Source organism: Chanos chanos, chromosome 6, assembly GCF_902362185.1.
Source record: "Chanos chanos chromosome 6, fChaCha1.1, whole genome shotgun sequence".
NCBI lineage: Eukaryota > Metazoa > Chordata > Actinopteri > Gonorynchiformes > Chanidae > Chanos > Chanos chanos.
In genome coordinates this window covers 8068495-8087578 of record NC_044500.1, presented here as the reverse complement: position 1 = coordinate 8087578, position 19084 = coordinate 8068495, and the positions used below count along the sequence as shown (strand labels likewise).

At 42.1% G+C, this 19084-nt stretch overlaps 1 protein-coding gene across 2 annotated transcripts; it reads left to right on the top strand.

Moving 5' to 3' along the window:
* Nucleotides 1-758: 758 nt before the first annotated feature.
* tmprss4a (transmembrane serine protease 4a) lies at nt 759-18788 on the top strand. Of its 2 annotated transcripts, none has more exons than XM_030777125.1 (13): nt 759-911; nt 8924-8978; nt 9084-9224; nt 9873-10025; nt 10857-10983; nt 11457-11570; nt 13432-13475; nt 14580-14745; nt 15860-16023; nt 16229-16324; nt 16618-16760; nt 17305-17454; nt 17796-18788. In XM_030777125.1, exons 3-13 carry the CDS (start codon nt 9113-9115, stop codon nt 17805-17807), a joined length of 1281 nt encoding a protein of 426 aa, XP_030632985.1. In that variant the 5' UTR covers nt 759-911; nt 8924-8978; nt 9084-9112; the 3' UTR covers nt 17808-18788. The 2 variants fall into 2 exon arrangements, with proteins under 2 accessions (XP_030632985.1, XP_030632984.1); XM_030777124.1 differs by having other exon boundaries at nt 15857-16023.
* Nucleotides 18789-19084: the final 296 nt, after the last annotated feature.

Sequence of the window (19084 nt, the reverse complement as noted above, 5' to 3'; positions counted from 1 at the left end):
AGAGCACAAAGTTATTGCATAAGTCATATTCTGGGTAAGTGTCACAGTATTTCTTAGATATTTCCCTATCTCCCATTCAACCGATACAGAACTGCCATCAAAGCACAATGAATAGGAAGGCCTAACGTGGGAAACGTTATCTATTAATCATACACACACACACACACGCACGCGCGCACACACACACACATACTCACTCACACACACACACACGCACGCGCGTGCACACACACATACACATACACATACACATACTCACACACACACACACACACACACACACACACACACGCACGCGCGTGCACACACACACACACACATACTCACACACACACACGCACACACACACACACATACACACACACACACACATACTCACACACACACGCACGCGCGCGCACACACACACACACATACACATACACACACATACACACACACGCGCGCGCACACACAGAGGACTGGTACTGGTGGACACACCATGTAGTTATGGGTTACATATTGACATTCACACAGTAGGAGAGGTGCTCAGTGGAAGGAGGGGGAGAGAGAGCGAGAGAGAGAGAGAGAGAGAGAGAGAGAGAGAGAGAGAGGGGAGGTTTAAAATTCGTCCACATTTGCAACTGTTTGAACAGTGGGAGAGTCCGTGTTAAACCCGCGTTTACATATCCACATAGTGCTTTGATTTTGAACACAGACACATACACACACAGATACACAAACACACACTTGGACTACCAGAACAAAAAGAAAAAGGAAGTGGACATAGCAGTGGGCAAGAGGAGAAGAGAGGAGAGGAGAAGAAGCCATTACTACTACTACTGTTACCACTACTGCAGTCACTCAACCCCAGTCTCTGACACCTGGGCCTGAAGGAACTTCTGTAGACCATCCAGACTTCTCAACAAAATGTAAGTCAAAAAGATTATTTTTCACCTTGGAGCTCTCTGGCCTTGTATATTAGACTTGCTTACATTGGCACCTCATCACAAATGCATTCCATTCAACACTATACTACTTTTGTGTGTGTGTGTGTGTGTGTGTGTGTGTGTGTGTGTGTGAAAGGAGGACGGTCGGATTTGGGAGTAAACCCGAGGCCATGAAGATGAAAAGGCTCATGTTTTTGGTTGAATAGTCATGCTGTACTACAGTATTGATATGGTCTGGCACGAGAGAATCTGGCAGCAAATGGAGACTTACTTTCCTTCAGGCAAAGAGACTGCTGGTCTCGGTCTGTTGGGGATACAGTATCACCTGAAGTCTGTAAAAATACAGTGGCTCAGTGAGTTGTAAGCACTGGATTTGGGACAACGAAAGTTGCACTACAGCACTAAAAGACATGCAGAATGCTCTTGACAAATTTGCCTCTAGCTAAAATTAGTCACTTCTTTTGTTTTCTCTCCCTCTCTCTCTCTTGCTCTCTCTCTTTCTCTTCCTCTATCTGTCTGTCTTTCCCTCTTTGTATAATAAGGCTCATTTTCAGGGAAAAGCAAACAATAAACCATTGTTAAAACATAGCAGGTTTGCTGGCTAAACAAAACAGCATTGCTCAACTAATATATTACCTTAACCATTCTGTTACTCTTGTTCTTTCGTGCACCCTCATATGGTTTGTTTGCTACTCAGTTGTTTTTGGATTATAAATAAATAAACAATAAGAGTTCACTACATCTAAAATCCACAGACGTCTCCCTGACACCTTTGACTTAATTGCGCTTCGTTGTGAAGCACATGAGGATATCTTCCCTTTAAAACTCCCATAGCTATTAATGAACGTTCCGTGAAAAGGCGGGAAAACAAAAAGAGGATCAAAGAAGGGTTTAGCTGCGTTCACTCTCGTCCTCTGAAAACAGAACCACACACAGAGAGTGACATGGGGACGTACTTCTGTCCTTTTTTTCTTTCTTTTTTTTTAAACTTTTTAAATTTTGTGGGTCAGGTATTGAACCGCTGCACAAATGAATCTTTTATGCCATTCTCTGTTTATCTCTGTCTCAGCTTTTTTTTTTTTTTTTTTTTTACCACCTCGCGGACAATGTCTCCTGTCATAGAGGCCATGTGGAGTCAGATGTCACAGAAAACCCGCTAGCGGCCTCTGTTTGCCCGATGAGATATGCTATACTAACTTATTTTGTGAGTGTTGTTTAGCTTGCTTGTGGCTTGACCATCTGGTCAATGATCTGAACGTTCATGTTAACAAATACGATGCTGTCTCAATCGCTGAAACGCTGAGTTTGTCGATACGAGTAGGCTACTGACGCTTATCTTTTGTGGGACAGAACCGGCTGCTCACGTTCTTCAAAAACGACATGATCTTTCAAAAGTATGAAAAGTATAGAAATAAGAGTGTTTTGAACAACTGATTTAACTGAATCGCAAAAAATCCCTAGGAACGGAACTGAAATAAACTCTGTTATGGTCATTTTAGATCAGTTGTAGGCTACACTATATAGCCTAAATTCAGCATTAGGCCTATAGCGGCTGTAGCCTACACTTCCTGAACTAATAGGGTTAAAACATGAACGGTTGACAAACATTTCTCCGTTTGTTAGTTTTTCTTTTCGATCTGATACTGGAAAACAATAGAAAAAGAAAGGGAAAGAAAAAAATAATTTGACATGTAAATTGAACAGGGTATGCAGGAAATACAGTATTCAATGAATGTGATGTGGAAAACTATCTTGAAAAATGTAGGCTATTCAAACACATAAATAACAAGATCACCAAATTACTAGTTTTCATGACATTTCCGTTTGACCTAGGCTCCTAATGAAGCGGAGTTCGTCATAAAATAGGCAACTGTGAATAAAACGACAGCTTAGCAGTTGTTATTATAAGATTGTTTTCCAAACAAACACCCCCCCCCCCCCCCCCCCCAAAAAAAAAATCAGTGTCATATGAATGACGTTAGAGGATATTTTCACCTGCTGGGTCATTTGCTAACTTTCAGATATTTCTGGTCTGACTCAGCACGCGAAGATCACTCAGCTGATGTTCTTCAAACTTCAACAACATGACAGACAAGGCCACGCCCTAGCTTCAAAAGGGAGAAAGAGAGATCCAGGTGAAAAGGGGAGGGGAAATGGGTGTAGTTTTACATGGCTGAGGTTTGGCGGTTGGGGTGTAAGGTAGTTTAAAACAAAGTTGATCTTAACCGGAGTAGACACCGTTGAACATCAGGAATTATATAGGATAGCACGCTCCTCTCCCAGAGTGGTATATCAAGTGTCTTCAATTGTGAAGGCAGGAACAAAGAGAAGAACTGTGAGAGCGAAAGGTGAAGAGGTACATCTAGAAAGGACTGCGGCTCCTTTTTTTGCTGTAGACGAAGGGGAACCGCTGTGCCAGCAGGCAGAAATAAGGCCTCCGTTCTCCCAAATAAAGTTTCTCCGTTTCCGTCCTCACTCCGGCACCGCACAGGTACTCCGGGTCCCCCAGAGAGCACCGCTTCACCACCATGAGGGTAAGTATGGATGAACTCCGGCGAGTTGGAAAAGAACTCACCTGGATGACTTTGAATATAAGCGGCGGTCGCTGAAAGCATTGCTTATATGCCATACCTGAGTTTTGAAACTCCACCCTGCGTATATGTATTTGAGATGTTTACGTGTGCTTATTTATGATTGCGAGTTGATTTCAGTTATTCTTCAGAACTTTATTGAGCCTAAATGGTGTGCATGTCGATGCAGAATCATTGTTCGTGATCGTGGAGGGTTAGGAAGTGTTCAGTGCATAGCTTTTATTGAGACTGATGCTTTTAAAGAAAGGAGAATAATACTAAACACAGTGTGAACACAAAGTAAAAATGACATTCAGTCGTAATCATTAACTCGGACTCGGATACACCTGAAAGTGTATTGCGGCGCTCACGGGTGTAACGAGCTTTTAAAAGTAGAAAATGAACTCTTTGATAGCTTGTGTGAGGAGAGCTCATGGGGGTTAATTTTATCCTGTCGAGAGGGCGTGTGTTCTGTTTTGTGTGTGTTTTTCTGTTTGGTTTCGTGTTTGGGTGCTTGCTTCTGTCACATATGTAGTACATCAAGAATTCAAGTAGTTACCAAAGACTGCCCAGACCGGCGTAAATTTGCCCTTGTAAACCTAAAAAACACCCACCCCCCAAAAACCCCCCCCACAGTTTTCGGCTGTCGCGGGATCTATCTGAGAAACGAAGTTTGTTTCTTGGTAGAATATAACACCCAACACACAAAAGCCATGTCTCTGGTGTATTTTTCCTCATAAATAAGTCTAACTGTGACCTAAATCACACTCAACAAAGTGAAATGGGCCCATTTCCAAAACCATGACTACAAGCCAGTCCAAATAGGTCAACTCCACTCTGTCTTACAGGGCAGACTCAACCTTTTTCTGTCATAATAGAGCTTGTTTAAACACTCACCTGGCTGTTTGTTGATACCTCAGATATCTTTTCATTCAGTTACTCGGATATGTCATCCCTTGTATTTTTCCATTAAAACATTCATTTTCTGTAATGACCTCAGATGCACTTAAAACGACAGCTGTATTGTCCCAGTAATGGTGGTGGATGTTTTGACACTCCAATTTCTAAATTCCAAATGTCATGGGCAGAAGAAACCAGGAACTTATTTCTAGCCTATGCAAGGTCGTCCATATTTAGTGTTACCTGGTTCATTCTGTCCATATTTGTTCATTGTAGAAAGTGTCTTTTACTATTGGTTTTTAAATCTGAAAAGAAATACTGAATTTCTTTGCCAGAAAACTCGTGTTGGCGCTTCAATATAAGGACGTACGTTTTCTTAGTTGAAGTACAGTGGGATCCTGAGTCAGTTTGGGAATATCCACAGCAGCTGAAAGTTGTAATATATTAAACTCATATTTCTAAACGCTTCTCAGTAGTGACACCTTTATAATCTTAAGTGAAAACGGACCAAAATATGTGAGTGGTTTTTGTTCTTAAATGAAAAATCACAGTTGTTGATCTCGATGTGAGTGTTTCCTGTGAGTTTCGGGAGCTGGGTGGGGGGTGCTCTTGAGACTGGAGATAAAATCTCATTCACTCTGATTTGAAAAAAGAGGGTTTTCAGGTTTTGCATGCTGTCTCCCACCCCCTCATTGTTTCTGAGAAAACAAAAACAAAAACAAACAAAGAAAAAAAAAATCTAGTCGGTGGATCTATGTTCTTTAGGCTACAGCTCCATAACCCCCGTACAGCCCGATGGGAATCTCTTGCTTTGAAGCTCGGTTGGGTTCTCGTGCCTCATTCGTCTGCATTCCTGTTTTTTTCCTCTTCATCTAACTCCTTCTTTTTTTTTTTTTTCATTTTTCCAAAACGTAGCGCTGTTTGCTACAGTTGACTCTTTAACCTACTTGATGACGGTAGATCATCGTTCTTGTGAATCTAGCGTCCGGATCATCCACTTCTGCTTCCCTGTATGAGTCACGTTCATTTCCATTGCCTTCACTTGTACAGAGGGCACGAAACTCCAATTTCAATTTGCACACGCAAAACCACAAACAATACCGCCCAAACTCACATTTAACTCACATTTGACTGTGACCCATTTCACTCTCTCTCTCTCTCTCTCTCTCTCCCTCTCCCTCTTTCTCTCTCTATTTCTCACTGTCTATGGTGTTTTAAGTCTTTTCTCCTCACATTTGCAAATGTAGAAAAAACCCCCAAAAAAAACCCCATGAACCTTAAAAAGCGTAACAAGATGCCAAGATTTTAATGGGTAAATTCTAAAATTTGTAGCAAGGTCAGGTCTCAATAACTAAGCTACAAGGAAGTATCCAATGGTGTAATATCAGTTGTACAGGCAATAAAAGGTAAGATAAACTGTCAAAAGGGCCTGCTATTGCACTCTGTTTAGCACATAAACTACTTAACACACTAAATACACCCTGGACATAGGAGAAGTTCTCATGTCCATGAGCAGATACTGACGTATATAAGCTTTGTGAAGTTTGCGGAATTGTTTGCTGGGTGGTGGTATTGGATGACTTTGCCAATCTGGATGCTTTGTGCTAGCCTGTCTTATGTAAGTGTCTATAACAGTGTCTATAGCTGTGACTGACAGTGCATGAGCAGATAAAGTGACCCTATCTAAGCCCACCATTATAAAAAAAAACCTGCTCCACCACATGCCTCAGTCTCCTTGGTGAGTAATGGTGAAATTTGCTTCAGGTGAACTAGATACATGTTTATCACTGTGTCAGACTGTTGCCCATTTGGCTGTATGACCGAGTATATGCAGAGACAGACTTGTTCATCCAAATAAATAAATAAATGAGTAAAAAACTTGGCATCAAACCAATATGATTATGAACTGCATTTTCAGCTCCGCAAACGTGCCGATAGCGGGATTCTTCATATCCGGTAATGGTTGCCGGAGGTCCTGCTAGGTTTTGCGCTCACCTCAGGCTGAGATTTTTGGCATGGGGAAACGGGTTTGTGTACTTTTCAGTCAAAGACCGCAGTGTTTGGTTTACATGATAACCATCAGGACCCTGGATCACAAGGACCTGACTGAGTCATAGAGTATGCCTAATGCAGCGATTTTTTTTAAAACTCTCCAGTTTGGAGGAAAAAAAAAAAACTCGTTGACCAAAGAATCTTGATATTCCTTTTCTGTTCTTTGATCCTTAATTACGATTATAATCAGACTTTGACACTCTCGCCTCTCTCTGTCTCCCCTTCTCTTTTCTTATTCAGAACGTAAAATCTTCCATATAGGCTGCAGAGGATATTCCTGTTGGATGTGGTTCATGCATTTTAATAGAACTGAATTGCGAGCGAATGCTCTATGAGATCACGGTTTTAACAAAACACCGACCCTTCAGAAGTTGGTCTTTTTGTATTCCCGCAGATATAGCTACTCAATCAACATCGAGTATTCTAGTTTAAGGCCGTTGTTTCGATAGTGCGATTCTGTCGGGATTGTGTTAAGACGCTTCAAGCATGGAAAACAAAAAGAATAATGAGGGGGAAATATTCAGAAAATCTTGGAAGGAAAGCATCACATATGTGGCAGAGACTGTCCGTTTTGACAAACTTAAAAAAAACTCTCATCGTGTAGGCGATGCCCACCCAGCCTAACCAATTCTTTACCTATTTTGAATTCACGTCCAACCTCAGACTGAAAAAGGAAAGATAGGCTAATGAAAGCGAGAGAGATCTATATCTACGTTGTCCTCTAATCTTTCTTGAGAACGACGGTATGGTGTAATAGTAAAACCACGCTTGCAAAGGTCTGCGCTGATACCTCACCGCGATCAGACGTAGATACCAAACAAGCGTTTAGTCATAAAAGACTATTTTGCAGGAAAATACTGCCTTCGATTCAAAGCGGGAAAAAAAGCTTCGTTCTCTTGAACCTCCAAAGTTAAATCATAGTGCCATCTTTAAGTGCACATTAGTCAGTTATCGGGGCTTTCCGTGGAAAACGTATGCTTGGATGATTGAATGAAGAATCATGACGTGCTTATGTTGGCGAGCGTTTTCGCGTACGCTTGGAAACAATTGTTTAGCAACGCAGCGCTAACATTTAGCATTGAACCTACTAGCAGTGACACTTGGACCACTGAAAAAGCTCGGTGAAAAAGATCTTTAACAAGTTTGAAACTGTAGCACTGACGTTTAAAATATTAATTCCCTTCACGGTTTATTTTTGTAATTTCTCTTGTTATCAGAAGACAGGTAGACTCTTAATCTCTTGGAGTGGAAAATATGTTTTATGTGTTTGGGGACAGGTGAAGCAGTGGAAAGTTTATGCAATCCAGCAATTTAAGCTCTAATGGAAGCAGGTATCTCCACCCACCTGAAATGGTTCCCCTGTGACTCCTACAGACATGTACCAGTTTGCTTAATGTAATATTCCACGTGAAAGCCTCACAATGAGTGAAAAGGAAAGGACCATGTGAAAGACAGGAAAATAATCTATATAGTACACTCCGCCGACAGTTGGTGTGAAAGATGACAGAATTGCATAATCTAACACCCTCATATAAGAAAGGTAGGGTGGGAGTCTATGATACGCCCCCCCCAGGGGAGAAAGAGAGAGAGAGAGGGAAGCTGTGAGACAGAGGCGACAGGGAGAGAGAAAACGGAGAGTGAGTGAAATATGAGATAAAGAGCACACTCTGATCACTCATTCATCATCAGTTTATTTGTGCAGTACTTTTTCACTGCAGAGGCACCTCGCACCTGTTCTCTTTCTCTCTCTCCTCTCTCTCTCTCTCTCTCTCTCCTCTCTCTCTCTCTCTCTCTCTCTCTCTCTCCTCTCTCTCTCTCTCTCTCTCTCTCTCTCTCTCTCTCTCTCCTCTCTCTCTCTCTCTCTCCTCTCTCTCTCCTCTCTCTCTCTCTCTCTCTCTCTCTCCTCTCTCTCTCTCTCTCTCTCTCTCTCTCTCTCTCTCTCTCTCTCTCTCTCTCTCTCTCTCTCCTCTCTCCTCTCTCTCCTCTCTCTCTCTCTCTCTCTCTCCTCTCTCTCTCTCTCTCCTCTCTCTCTCTCTCTCTCTCTCTCTCTCCTCTCTCTCTCTCTCTCTCTCTCTCTCTCTCTCCTCTCTCTCTCTCTCTCTCTCTCCTCTCTCTCTCTCTCTCTCTCTCTCTCTCTCTCTCTCGTACGCACACACGCACGCACGCCCATTCATGCACGCACGCACAGCAATAACGAGAGGGGGAGAGACTTTCGTTTTAGACATGGTGATAACTTTCCAAAGAGGCACTTCACACCTTTTCTTTCTCTCTCTCTCTCACACACACACACACACACACACACACACACAAAGGTGTTACTGTCACTGCTCAAACACTGCTCACTACTGCTCAAATAGTGATAATGTTGAACAGACGTGAAATAACAAGCAAGCTTAAACAATAAAATATTAACTCTCTCTGTTTCTCGTTTCCCCCTCTCTCTCTCTCTCTCTCTCTCTCTCTCTCTCTCAGACTAACACCTCAGCAGCTGAAGATAGCTCAGAACCTTTAAACCCAAATCGCCCAGGTAAGAGTAAGAGGATTTGTAATGTTTATTCATAAAGGAGTTTTACTTCAGAGCATTCCCATTCACAGTCTCTCTCTCTCTCTCTCTCTCTCTTTCTCTAAGCAGTGGCCCGCCCAGGCAGGAAAAGGAAAGCCATGACGGCACAGAAACCACAGGGGGCGAAGCAAACATCGTGTAGGAGGACTGTGATCACAGTTTTGTGTGTAGTGGTCATTTTGGCCATACTAGCAATAGCTGCCTACTTCAGTAAGTCTTTTCATCCCTTCCGCTAACTCAGCTCTCAAACCCTCATTAGTCAGTCTAAGCCACAAGGGTAGTGCTTAGCCCACCAATGAGTCATTTTAAATATTATCACTGCCAACCCCCATATGATTTTGAGAAAAGTACACATCCGTATCGCATGTAGTAACCAGCTTCTGCATATGTGGTAAAGTAAAAACAAACAAACAAACAAATGAACAAACAGCAGGATTCTGGCCCTTGAGGACCAGGCCCTAGCAACCCTGCTGAAAGCAAGCACCAGTCAAACTGGACTGCCTGTGTTTAAACATTGTTGATCTCTCTCTCTCTGGTTTGAGAATGCTCCATCAGCAGGAAGGGCACAGAATGCCCGGAACAATGATCCTCTTTCATAATGCATTTTAATCAGCGAAATTCTAAAAATTCTAAAATCCTAGTTTTCACTTTAAGAAGTTTCAGTTTACTCTTGTGGGGTTTTTTTAGGCTTGGTTCCTGTCTGTTTTGGAGAAGTTTTTTTTTTTTTGGTTGTTGTTCTCGTTGTTTTCGGTTGTCTTTTCTCATCCCTCAATTTTACTTCTCTTCTGTGATGTCTCTCTCTCTCTCTCTCTCTCTCTCTCTCTCTCTCTCTCTCTCTCTCTCTCTCTCTCTCCTCAGTTCAGCAATTGATTGTGAGCAAATACTACTTCTGCTCCAAGTCACTCAAGTTCATTCCACTGGACCTGGCCTGTGATGGTAAAGGAGACTGCTCTGGCAATGAGGACGAATCTACGTGTGTATCAGAGTATCAAGCCAATTCTACCTTCCCAGGTGAGACAAGACACACACACACACACACGCACATGTACGCACACACACTCAGATGTGCATTTTTACACGTCTGTTCATCTCTTACATGCCCCCCCCTCTCTCTCTCTCTCTCTCACTCTGGTTGTCATACCCAAACACAAACACCTACACACAAACACCCCCACACACGCACAAACATATAATACAGTCAGCAGTAACCAAACCTGTCCCTCTGGTTCAAATAACTGATTTTTCTCCTCTCCCTCTCTCTTTCTTTTGGTTCTCTCTCTTTCAGTCTCGTCCAAAAACATGTGTAATAAAACACACCGCCCCCTCATCCCAACACAAACACAAGCTGACACACACACGCAAAAACAAACACAAAACACTCCGACACCACCCCCCCCCCCCCCCCCCCCCCCACACACACACACACACAAACAAACATAAACACACGCTGACACACATGTGCAAAAACAAACACAAAACACTCCAACATCCACCCCCCCCCCACACACACACACACACACAAACAAACACAAACACAAGCTGACACACACGCGCAAAAACAAACACAAAACACTCCAACACCCACCCACACACACACACACACACACACACACACACAAACATAAACACACGCTGACACACACACAGAAACAAACACAAATACATCCCGAGTGCAACTAAGCTGAAAACCGAGCAGATTTTAAACACAGGCCCTGTAACCGTCAGAGATTAAAGTCGAGTCTAAGCTCTACAGAACATGGCCTTGGTTCTTAGTTATGATGAAATTCAGGTAACGTTTGATTTCAAGATCGCTTTTTTCTTTTTTTTTTCGCTCCCTCTCAGTGCGTCTGGTAACGGCCCAAAACGTGCTGCAGGTGTACACGCCCACCTCGAGCTGGAGGACTGTGTGTTCAGACGGCTGGACTCAGGAGCACACGCAGGCCACGTGTCAGCAGTTCGGATACACCACGTAAGTGCCTCTTTAAAAAGTCAGAGGTCACGAAGAGCAGACGCTTTAAAGATCATCCCCTTTCTCTATTTAAGTTTCATTTCGGTTTGTGTAAAGCACCTTTTACGATTGAGTGTCACCGCAGTGGAGCTTTAGAGCATATTCAGTATGTAATCCTGAATACTGAATATCTCACATGCTTAAGACTGTCCCGTGAGATGGTTTAGATAAACCAAACCCATGTTTGATGTGTATCAGATGGCCCAGAGTTAGGGTCCTGATCCAGGATCAGCTCCCGATTCATACGCAGAATCATATTTATTGGGTGTTCTGAAATGCTGAAATGGATCTCATTTCAAGAAATCTGATTTATGGCACTTCTCTTCGTCCGGCTCTGTAAGTTAAAATAAAATAAAAAAGAAACAGAGGACATGGAGAAGTGCATTAAATACGAGAGCTATGCATCGTCCCTAATCTGTGTCCTGTCTCTTCAGTAAACCCATGCACCGCACGGTAGCGGTGAGGACCCTGGCGGTCGGTTTTAAGAGCGCATATGTCGCTGTGGGGTCCAATGCAAACCAGCCCATTCAGAACAACGTCAAAGACCGGTAAGCTGCTCCACCCACTCGGACTTCACCTTCCATTGCAAAGTAGCCTGATGTAGAAAAAATACAAATCGGCGCCATTAAACTGTTTCCCTCTTTGTATGTCATTATCGCACGGCGGGCTCGATGGACGTAAGGGTTTTTCGGATTTCGGGTAGTTGGAATGACAAACTTTTGTTCCGGTTCAGTTCCGTTTTGGCTTTTTTGTTGTTGTTGTTGTTGTTGTTGTTTTTACAGTCCTTGCTCTCGTACCTGCAACTCTAAATTTGCTTAAGAAAATATGTTACTATAAGTGCAAAGTGAGCAATCAAGGCTTTTCCAGCATCCCTGAGTTTCTGAGCTACACGCGTACACGGACTTCCGAAACTGAGGGTCGTTTTCACACCATCGAACTGTTAGCGTAGTCAGTTCATTTAGCTGCCTTTTTTTTTTTTTTTTTTTTTTTTAAATCTACTTTGTTTTGACTAAATCGATCCTCTGCCTGTGTTTGAGTAGTAAGTAAAGTTTTGAACATGACCAAGGACTTAAAGACAAGGAAAACAAACCGCGTATGGGTGTTTAGATGGAATAAGTGATTCATCATGACGCACGACCCTGACCTAAATTTGACGGATATCTGTTTCAGACAATACCGTTTGAGACAGTAATCATTCTGAAAGGTGAGATGTCGCGATATCATTTGGTATCGCCTGGGTTTGATATGAGGGACTCGGCTGGTTGCTTTTTAGTCGCGTCGCTTTGGCGATCGTGTCGGCACGGTCTTTTTTTTTTCTTTCTTTTTTTTTTTTTCTTTTATCTGTCTGTCATTTTAAGGTCGCGGATTAAGACAGACGATGCAGTTTAGACTGTGAAAAACACGAGATGATTCAGCTGTCTGAATTTATGTATGGTATTTAAAGCTTTAATGCTTGATTTGGTCTGAAGAGCGTCGTTGTTTGTTATTCTAATTCAAGCCATTTGGAGGCTTCCTTATTTCGGTTTATGTCAAAAGACTCTCAGAACACACTGAAGCAGTATAGGGATTAATATTCATGTTATGCATAAAAAAAAAAAAAAAAGAGGAAAAGAGAATCTGTACACTTTGCAAACAGCGACTCAGCAGATAAAGCCACACACATGATAGGTCACATGACAACCGTACCCTTTTTCCATTTTTCAGTTTCCGTCAAATTCATTTTTCTTTTTTTCCCCGTTTTTGGGAACACTTGAATCGTGATAATTAATCGCGAGTTAAACGCCTACTAACCCTGACTGTGACTTATACCGAGCCTCAACCTTAACAACGGCCCAGACCCCTAACTCCAATCTTAAATCTTACTTTTAACCTTTGACCTCTTAACCCAGCCCTTGTCTGAACTGTAGTCATAACCCATGACCCTGTTTTATCTGTGGAATTTCACCAGAGAGTCTGGTGTCAGTCATAGCAGCTGTGGGCCATATAAATTTGACTGTCTAAATAAAGTGGAAACCTGTTTTTCTCTCTCTCTCTCTCTCTCGGTTTTGGTCGATTGTGCAAAACTCTGTCCTTTGTGTGTGTGACGAATACGCTAACCAGTGAATGAGCTGGTTAGCATACATTATTATTGCTTTCGTCTTTTGATGGTTGCGTTTACTGGGCCACTGTTTGTCAGAATATGTTCAGTGCTATTGTCTAGGTGTGTCCAAACAATTACGTACAGTATGTTCCTTTAGAGCTTTTCTTCTGTCTGTCTGTCTGTCACAAGCCGTGACTAGTTCACACTGAAACCATTAAGAATTACTGAGTCATTGATAGATCGGTAGCACACTGTATATGAGATTTATGACTGTATGTAAGACAATAACTGACACCCCTTCCTTGTTCTCTCTCTCTCTCTCTCTCTAGCACTTCATGCTCTACTGGCTCAGTCATCAGCCTGTCTTGTTCAGGTAAACTTTTTTTTTTTCATTTTCTTTTTCTTCTTCTTCTTTTTTTTTTTTTTTTTAAGCTTTGCTCAGTCTCCTGTGAAGCACAGATTCCTTTATCTGTCATATTTGTAAAAAGAGGAAAAAAGCTTTAGCAGTAAGACAGGGGACTTGGGGTCATGACCTCTGCCCTGACTTTCTGTGCTGCATAACTGCCAAATTTGGTAAGGCTGTACTTTTTAAGAGGCCAAAGACCCCTAAACTGTAGATTGTGTTGTAAGTGAAGTTCAAACCAAAACTGTACTTGTGTCTAGCGACAAGACCAAAACCAGAGATACCCAAGGGAACTGAAATCGCAACTTTTTTTTTTTCCCTGCCAATATTGGCACCTTTAAGAGAAAAAAACAATGTTTGTTGGTTTATTTGGTTAACAGCTTAGACTAAATGAGTGTATGGAAAATTTTAACATTTACTGCTGACATACAGTGAAACCATCACATTTCTCCTTTGCTCAGATTAATTCTAATAACAGAGATGAGTGCCTCACAGTTCAGTAAGCTTTTTAAAATGGTTTCTGGGACCCACGCAACAAAAAGCTTCTCTTTGGTTTTTTTTTTTTTTTTTTTTTAACAGCCCTCTGAGATTGTAAACAGTGATACTGGGCTCTAAATAAACATGAACTTGAACTTTTCTTCTTTTAGTGAAAAAAAAAAAGCTCACTGAATTCAGCTGGGTTTAGCTAATTATTGATGATTTGAAGCCGTTGAGCTTGTACCTGAATAGAACAAAAATGTGCTACCAGATGAGCCCAGGAGACTTGAACAGAGAGACTTTGCTGTAAAAACCCCCCCAAACAAACAAGATATTTGTGTTATAGTCTGCCCCCTACAGGCCATTAAACACTTCACATGTGATGCCTAGTCAGCATAGTTTTTTTAGTTTGGTACATTTGAGAGGTTAATCATTGTTATTCTGTATTTGTGAGAGCTAGTTAACTTAACCAAAATTCAGTCTGAAACATTTTTTGCTCTCTGTGTCTGTCTTTCTGTCTGTCTGTGCATGTCTGTGTGTGCGTGTGTCTCTGTGTGTATGGGTGTGTAATGTTTGTTTAATGATTTTTCTCGTCAGACACCTGTGGTTCACTGGGAAACCAGGACCGAATCGTTGGGGGACAGGATGCGGCTATAGATGACTGGCCTTGGCAGGTTAGCCTGCAGCAGCTGGGTCAGCACACCTGTGGAGGGTCCCTGGTCTCGCCCCGCTGGGTCGTCACGGCAGCGCACTGCTTTTCTGGGTCAGTGCACACAGTTCTCTCCCTCACTATCTAATCACATTTACCGCACGCCCGTATCGCAGATCTTCTATTGGTTGGCACTGCCTGGCCTATCGCTGCCACTGATAAAATGCCACTGACCTGCTGCTACCACAATGGCCTCGTATAAGTTCAACGGGACAATGCCAAAGTCCATCAAAGGTTTCGTTTTGATGGACGCGTCAACATACGTTGCATTACGGTCGAGAACTTTTATAGTGCATTCATGACTTGCATTAAGGTCTGATATAGAGAGATGACGGTGTTTTTTTTTTTTTGTTTTTTTTTTCATTTTAATCTCTGGTATGAAAAGAAGAACATGACTGCCACGTGTTAGTCCTGAAACCGAAGGTGCATGAAGGACTTTCCAGTCACACAGCTTTCGAAATGAGGATGTGGGTTTATTGGCAACCTTCCATGTTGAGAATTCTTTCCCGGTTTGTGTGTGTGTTTGCTAATCGGGAGCGAGTGACTCCTGGTTACAGTGGTTTTTTAGGGCAGCTGATGAGGGCTCAGTAGATTTGTTTTGAACAATGCTATTAATAATTCATAACGGGACAGCTGGGTGGTTGACCGAAAATGTAACCATCAAACACAGATCTGGTAAAGACCTCATTTTATGCAGGTCAGCTATTTTGGAAACCAGTTTTGCACGCAAACTGTTCGAGCCCGACTGTCTGTAGATCCCGTCACTGTGTATTCCCGAAATGAATTTGTTCCGTGAATCTCTTAACATCTGTGTGAAACGTGCACGAGGCAAATATACCCCCCGAAACATCAAAACAACAACAACAACAACAACAGTAATCACGCAGGTTCCTCGTGCAGTTTTCAGCTTTTGGTTTTCATCTTTTTGCTTTCTGTTTCCAGATTATTATGGTCATTTAGATAACATACAAAAGTACCGATGATAATCGGTGTACTAATAATAGTTCATCTGGACCTTGGTAAACAAGTCAATATATTTTGATAAGGATGACCCCACTGATGACTATTGCCCAATGTATTAAGTGATGGGGAACTCTGAATTGTGGGCCAGTGTTAATCGTCTGTCTTGGTCATTTACCCGTCGGTTGTGTTCTATCCATTCCAGCAGTAAGCGAGAGGTGAACCGGTGGAGGGTGGTGTCAGGGAGGTCGTATTTGGGGACGATGGGGGGCTCTACGGTGGACAAGATTCTGCTGAACAAGGATTACAACCCTGCACGCAACGACTACGACATCGCCATGATGAGACTCAGTAGCCCTATCAGCATAGGAGGTGAGACACACACACAGACACACAGACACACAGACACACAGACACAGACACACAGACACAGACACACAGACACAGACACACAGACACAGACACACCACACAGAGACACACCACACACAGACACACCACACACAGACACACACACTGAGGACTGTTTCAGACATGTGGAGACTGACTGTAATCTCTGTGGTTTTTGACCCCGTCAGATGCACAGAAGCCTGTTTGTCTGCCTCCTCATGACCTGGGTCTGAAAGAGGGAGACTCTCTGGTGGTGACTGGCTGGGGTTACCTGCAAGAGAATGGTAAATAGATACACCACTTGTTTGTCATTTCTCCCCCCTCTCTCTCCCTCTCCCTCTCCCTCTCTCCTCTCCATCTCCCTCCCTCTCTATCTCTCTATGTATGTATATGTCTTCTTTTTTTTTAATTTGTTAAATGAGGTTGTATATTTTGTCTTGTTGGAAAGCCTTACAGGTGATTTTTTTTGTGTATTAGTGTTGATTCTAAGGTCCAGACAGCAGGACTGCTTCAGGTTCCATCTCCTCCGTTTTTTTCATCACTCCCCTCCTCAAACGCCCCCTCTGTGTTTTTTCAGGGAAAGTTTCCTCTGTTCTCCAGAAGGCTGACGTTAAGTTTATCAGCCGATCAGTTTGCACCAGACCTGCCGTCTACGGCGCCGTGGTCACTCCCAGGATGCTTTGTGCCGGATTCTTGGAGGGCAAAGTCGATGCATGCCAGGTACTCATCTCGTGTGTGTGTGTGTGTGTGTGTGTGTGAGAGAGAGTCACTTTGACAGGTAATGGGTTTCTTGTAAATAAATTTCTTTGAAGAATATTTGAGTATTGTGTGTATTTAAAGCGATTCAGTTTTACACCATTGGAACATTCAAAGCCTACAGGGTCCAAACTCAGACCTACATTAAATAAGTGTTTTGCAGTATTTAAATACCCAAGCCCTTTTCCAGTAATCGTCCAGTCTCCTCTACATTACTTCCCTTTTTTTCTCTGAAAGCTAGTACGATTCTAATTCAGAATCAGTATCGAACAAACACTGGAGTCTTGTAGAGTCCTCGTCAAAGCTGTCGTCCTTTTTACTACAGAAGGCCAGTTCACAAGTGAAGAGAGAAAATTTTGACAAGTCCTGGTCACTCCAATACCTCAAAAAAAAAAAAAAAAAAAGATCTCTTACATCATGACCTCCTCAGAGAAAGATCAGAACGTCCGGACGACATGATATTAATGTTCTCTCTCTCTCTCTTTCTCTGTGTGTGTGTGTTTCTCAGGGTGACAGTGGAGGTCCTCTGGTGTTTTTGTCTGGTCGCTGGTCCCTGGTTGGGGTAGTGAGTTGGGGTGTAGGCTGTGCGAGGCAGTCCAAGCCTGGAGTATACACTAACGTGGACGAAATGCTTAACTGGATCTACTCAGTCATGGAGGTTCGTACTCATACACTCATACACAGTAAAGTCCCGTAGAGGATTATTCCCATACAGTTCCAGTGACTGTGCTCTCTGTCGGTCACTGGTAAAGTTGTTTTTAAAGTTGTCCCGTTCCTTAATGCAGATAGAAACACTTAGCCGTTCAAGGTCGCAGATTTACAGAGACATGCTCTCAGATATTTGTTAATTGGTTATTACATGTTCTGAACATAAGGATGAAGATATACACACTCCAGTATTTTCTTCAGTTGGTCTGACTTCCCACCTTTCTCTGTGCATGTGTCTGTGTGTCTGTATGTGTGTGTGTGTGTGTGTGTGTGTGTTTCTTTTTCCTGTAGACTGAGTCTTAATGCAGAGAATCTTTGTGAAAGGGCGCCAGGAGCGCCCGAACAGACCCGGACATCAGCGCCACATGAAAGTTTCCCTACAACACACACACACACACACACACACACACTCACACTCTTGTCCACAGCCATAGTCATTAGTGGTTTGATTATGGTAATTTTCTGCATTTTCTCAGGAGCTTGGGAAGTGTCTGTATTAACAGTGCATTGTTATGAATGTGTTGTGGATCTCAGGGCCTAATCACATTAATACACTCACACTGTATTGATGGGAGTCATTTCTTTACAGTTTCACTTATAGGAGATTTTTTTTTTGTTTTTCATTTCATTTTTTATGTTCCTGTTGTCAGGACTAGGAGATTTGAATAGATTTGAACTTGAAAGTGCAATATCATGCCAAGATATGACGTTGTTGTTGTTGTTGTTGTTGTTGTTGTTGTTGTTGTGTTTTTATTTGAGCCCTCTCACTTCGCATGTAAACACTTACACCTGACATGTCAGTTTTTTATAGTTCCTTCATAAAAGCACTAGCTACGTGTTCCATCAGAAGTTTTTAAATGAATACGTAAAGTCATTACACAGCTGAGCCAGAGAAGATCACTTCAGGTTCTCGGAGAGATGGCTTTATGCATTCTGGTATTTTGTTTTTTTTTTTTAAACTGCCATGTGTTGCCATGGTTTCTTATGCACTTTGTTTGTTTGTATTACTGTAACTGTATATCTCATGCTAAAATGGTGGTATTTGTATTGCCCTCCTCTCTTTTTTGCAGTCATTTTGTTGTAAGACTACAGAGTGCTATAAACCTTTTCACGCAAAACAAAGCGTTTACGGTGAGTGCCGACTTCGGTGCTGCTGTATTGTGTTTGTGTGAGTGTGTATGTACACTGTTAACTCTGGACAAATATTTCTTGTAAATTATGAAATGGTTTTTGTACATATTGCCTGGTAAATGATTTTTATATTCCTGTAAATATTGTGTGTCAATAAATCGTGGACTTTTTGGGAGGAAAAAAAATCGTTCCTTTATTTCATTAATGGAATACAATATGAAAAATAATGAATAAACTACATGAGACATAAACCGTGTCTTTTATGCAAACATTTATTTATTTTTTAACCTGTATTTTTATTTCCTTTCAGTTTTTTTTTTTTTCCCGTTTTACAGTTCCAGAGAAAACTGTAGAGGTGCATAATTATGGTCAGAAGAAAAAAAAATGACATAACAATGAGATATCTAAGAGTTTTACAAGGAGGAGTCACACATTCATCAGTTGCTCTT

What these genes read in the sequence shown, in the direction of transcription:
- tmprss4a (XM_030777124.1), top strand. Translation starts at nt 9,113, where the DNA reads ATGACGGCACAGAAACCACAGGGGGCGAAGCAAACATCGTGTAGGAGG. An exon ending in GCAGCGCACTGCTTTTCTGG is followed by an intron (nt 14,746 to 15,856) that starts GTCAGTGCACAC and finishes TATCCATTCCAG; the next exon opens with CAGTAAGCGAGAGGTGAACC. An exon ending in GGGTTACCTGCAAGAGAATG is followed by an intron (nt 16,325 to 16,617) that starts GTAAATAGATAC and finishes GTGTTTTTTCAG; the next exon opens with GGAAAGTTTCCTCTGTTCTC.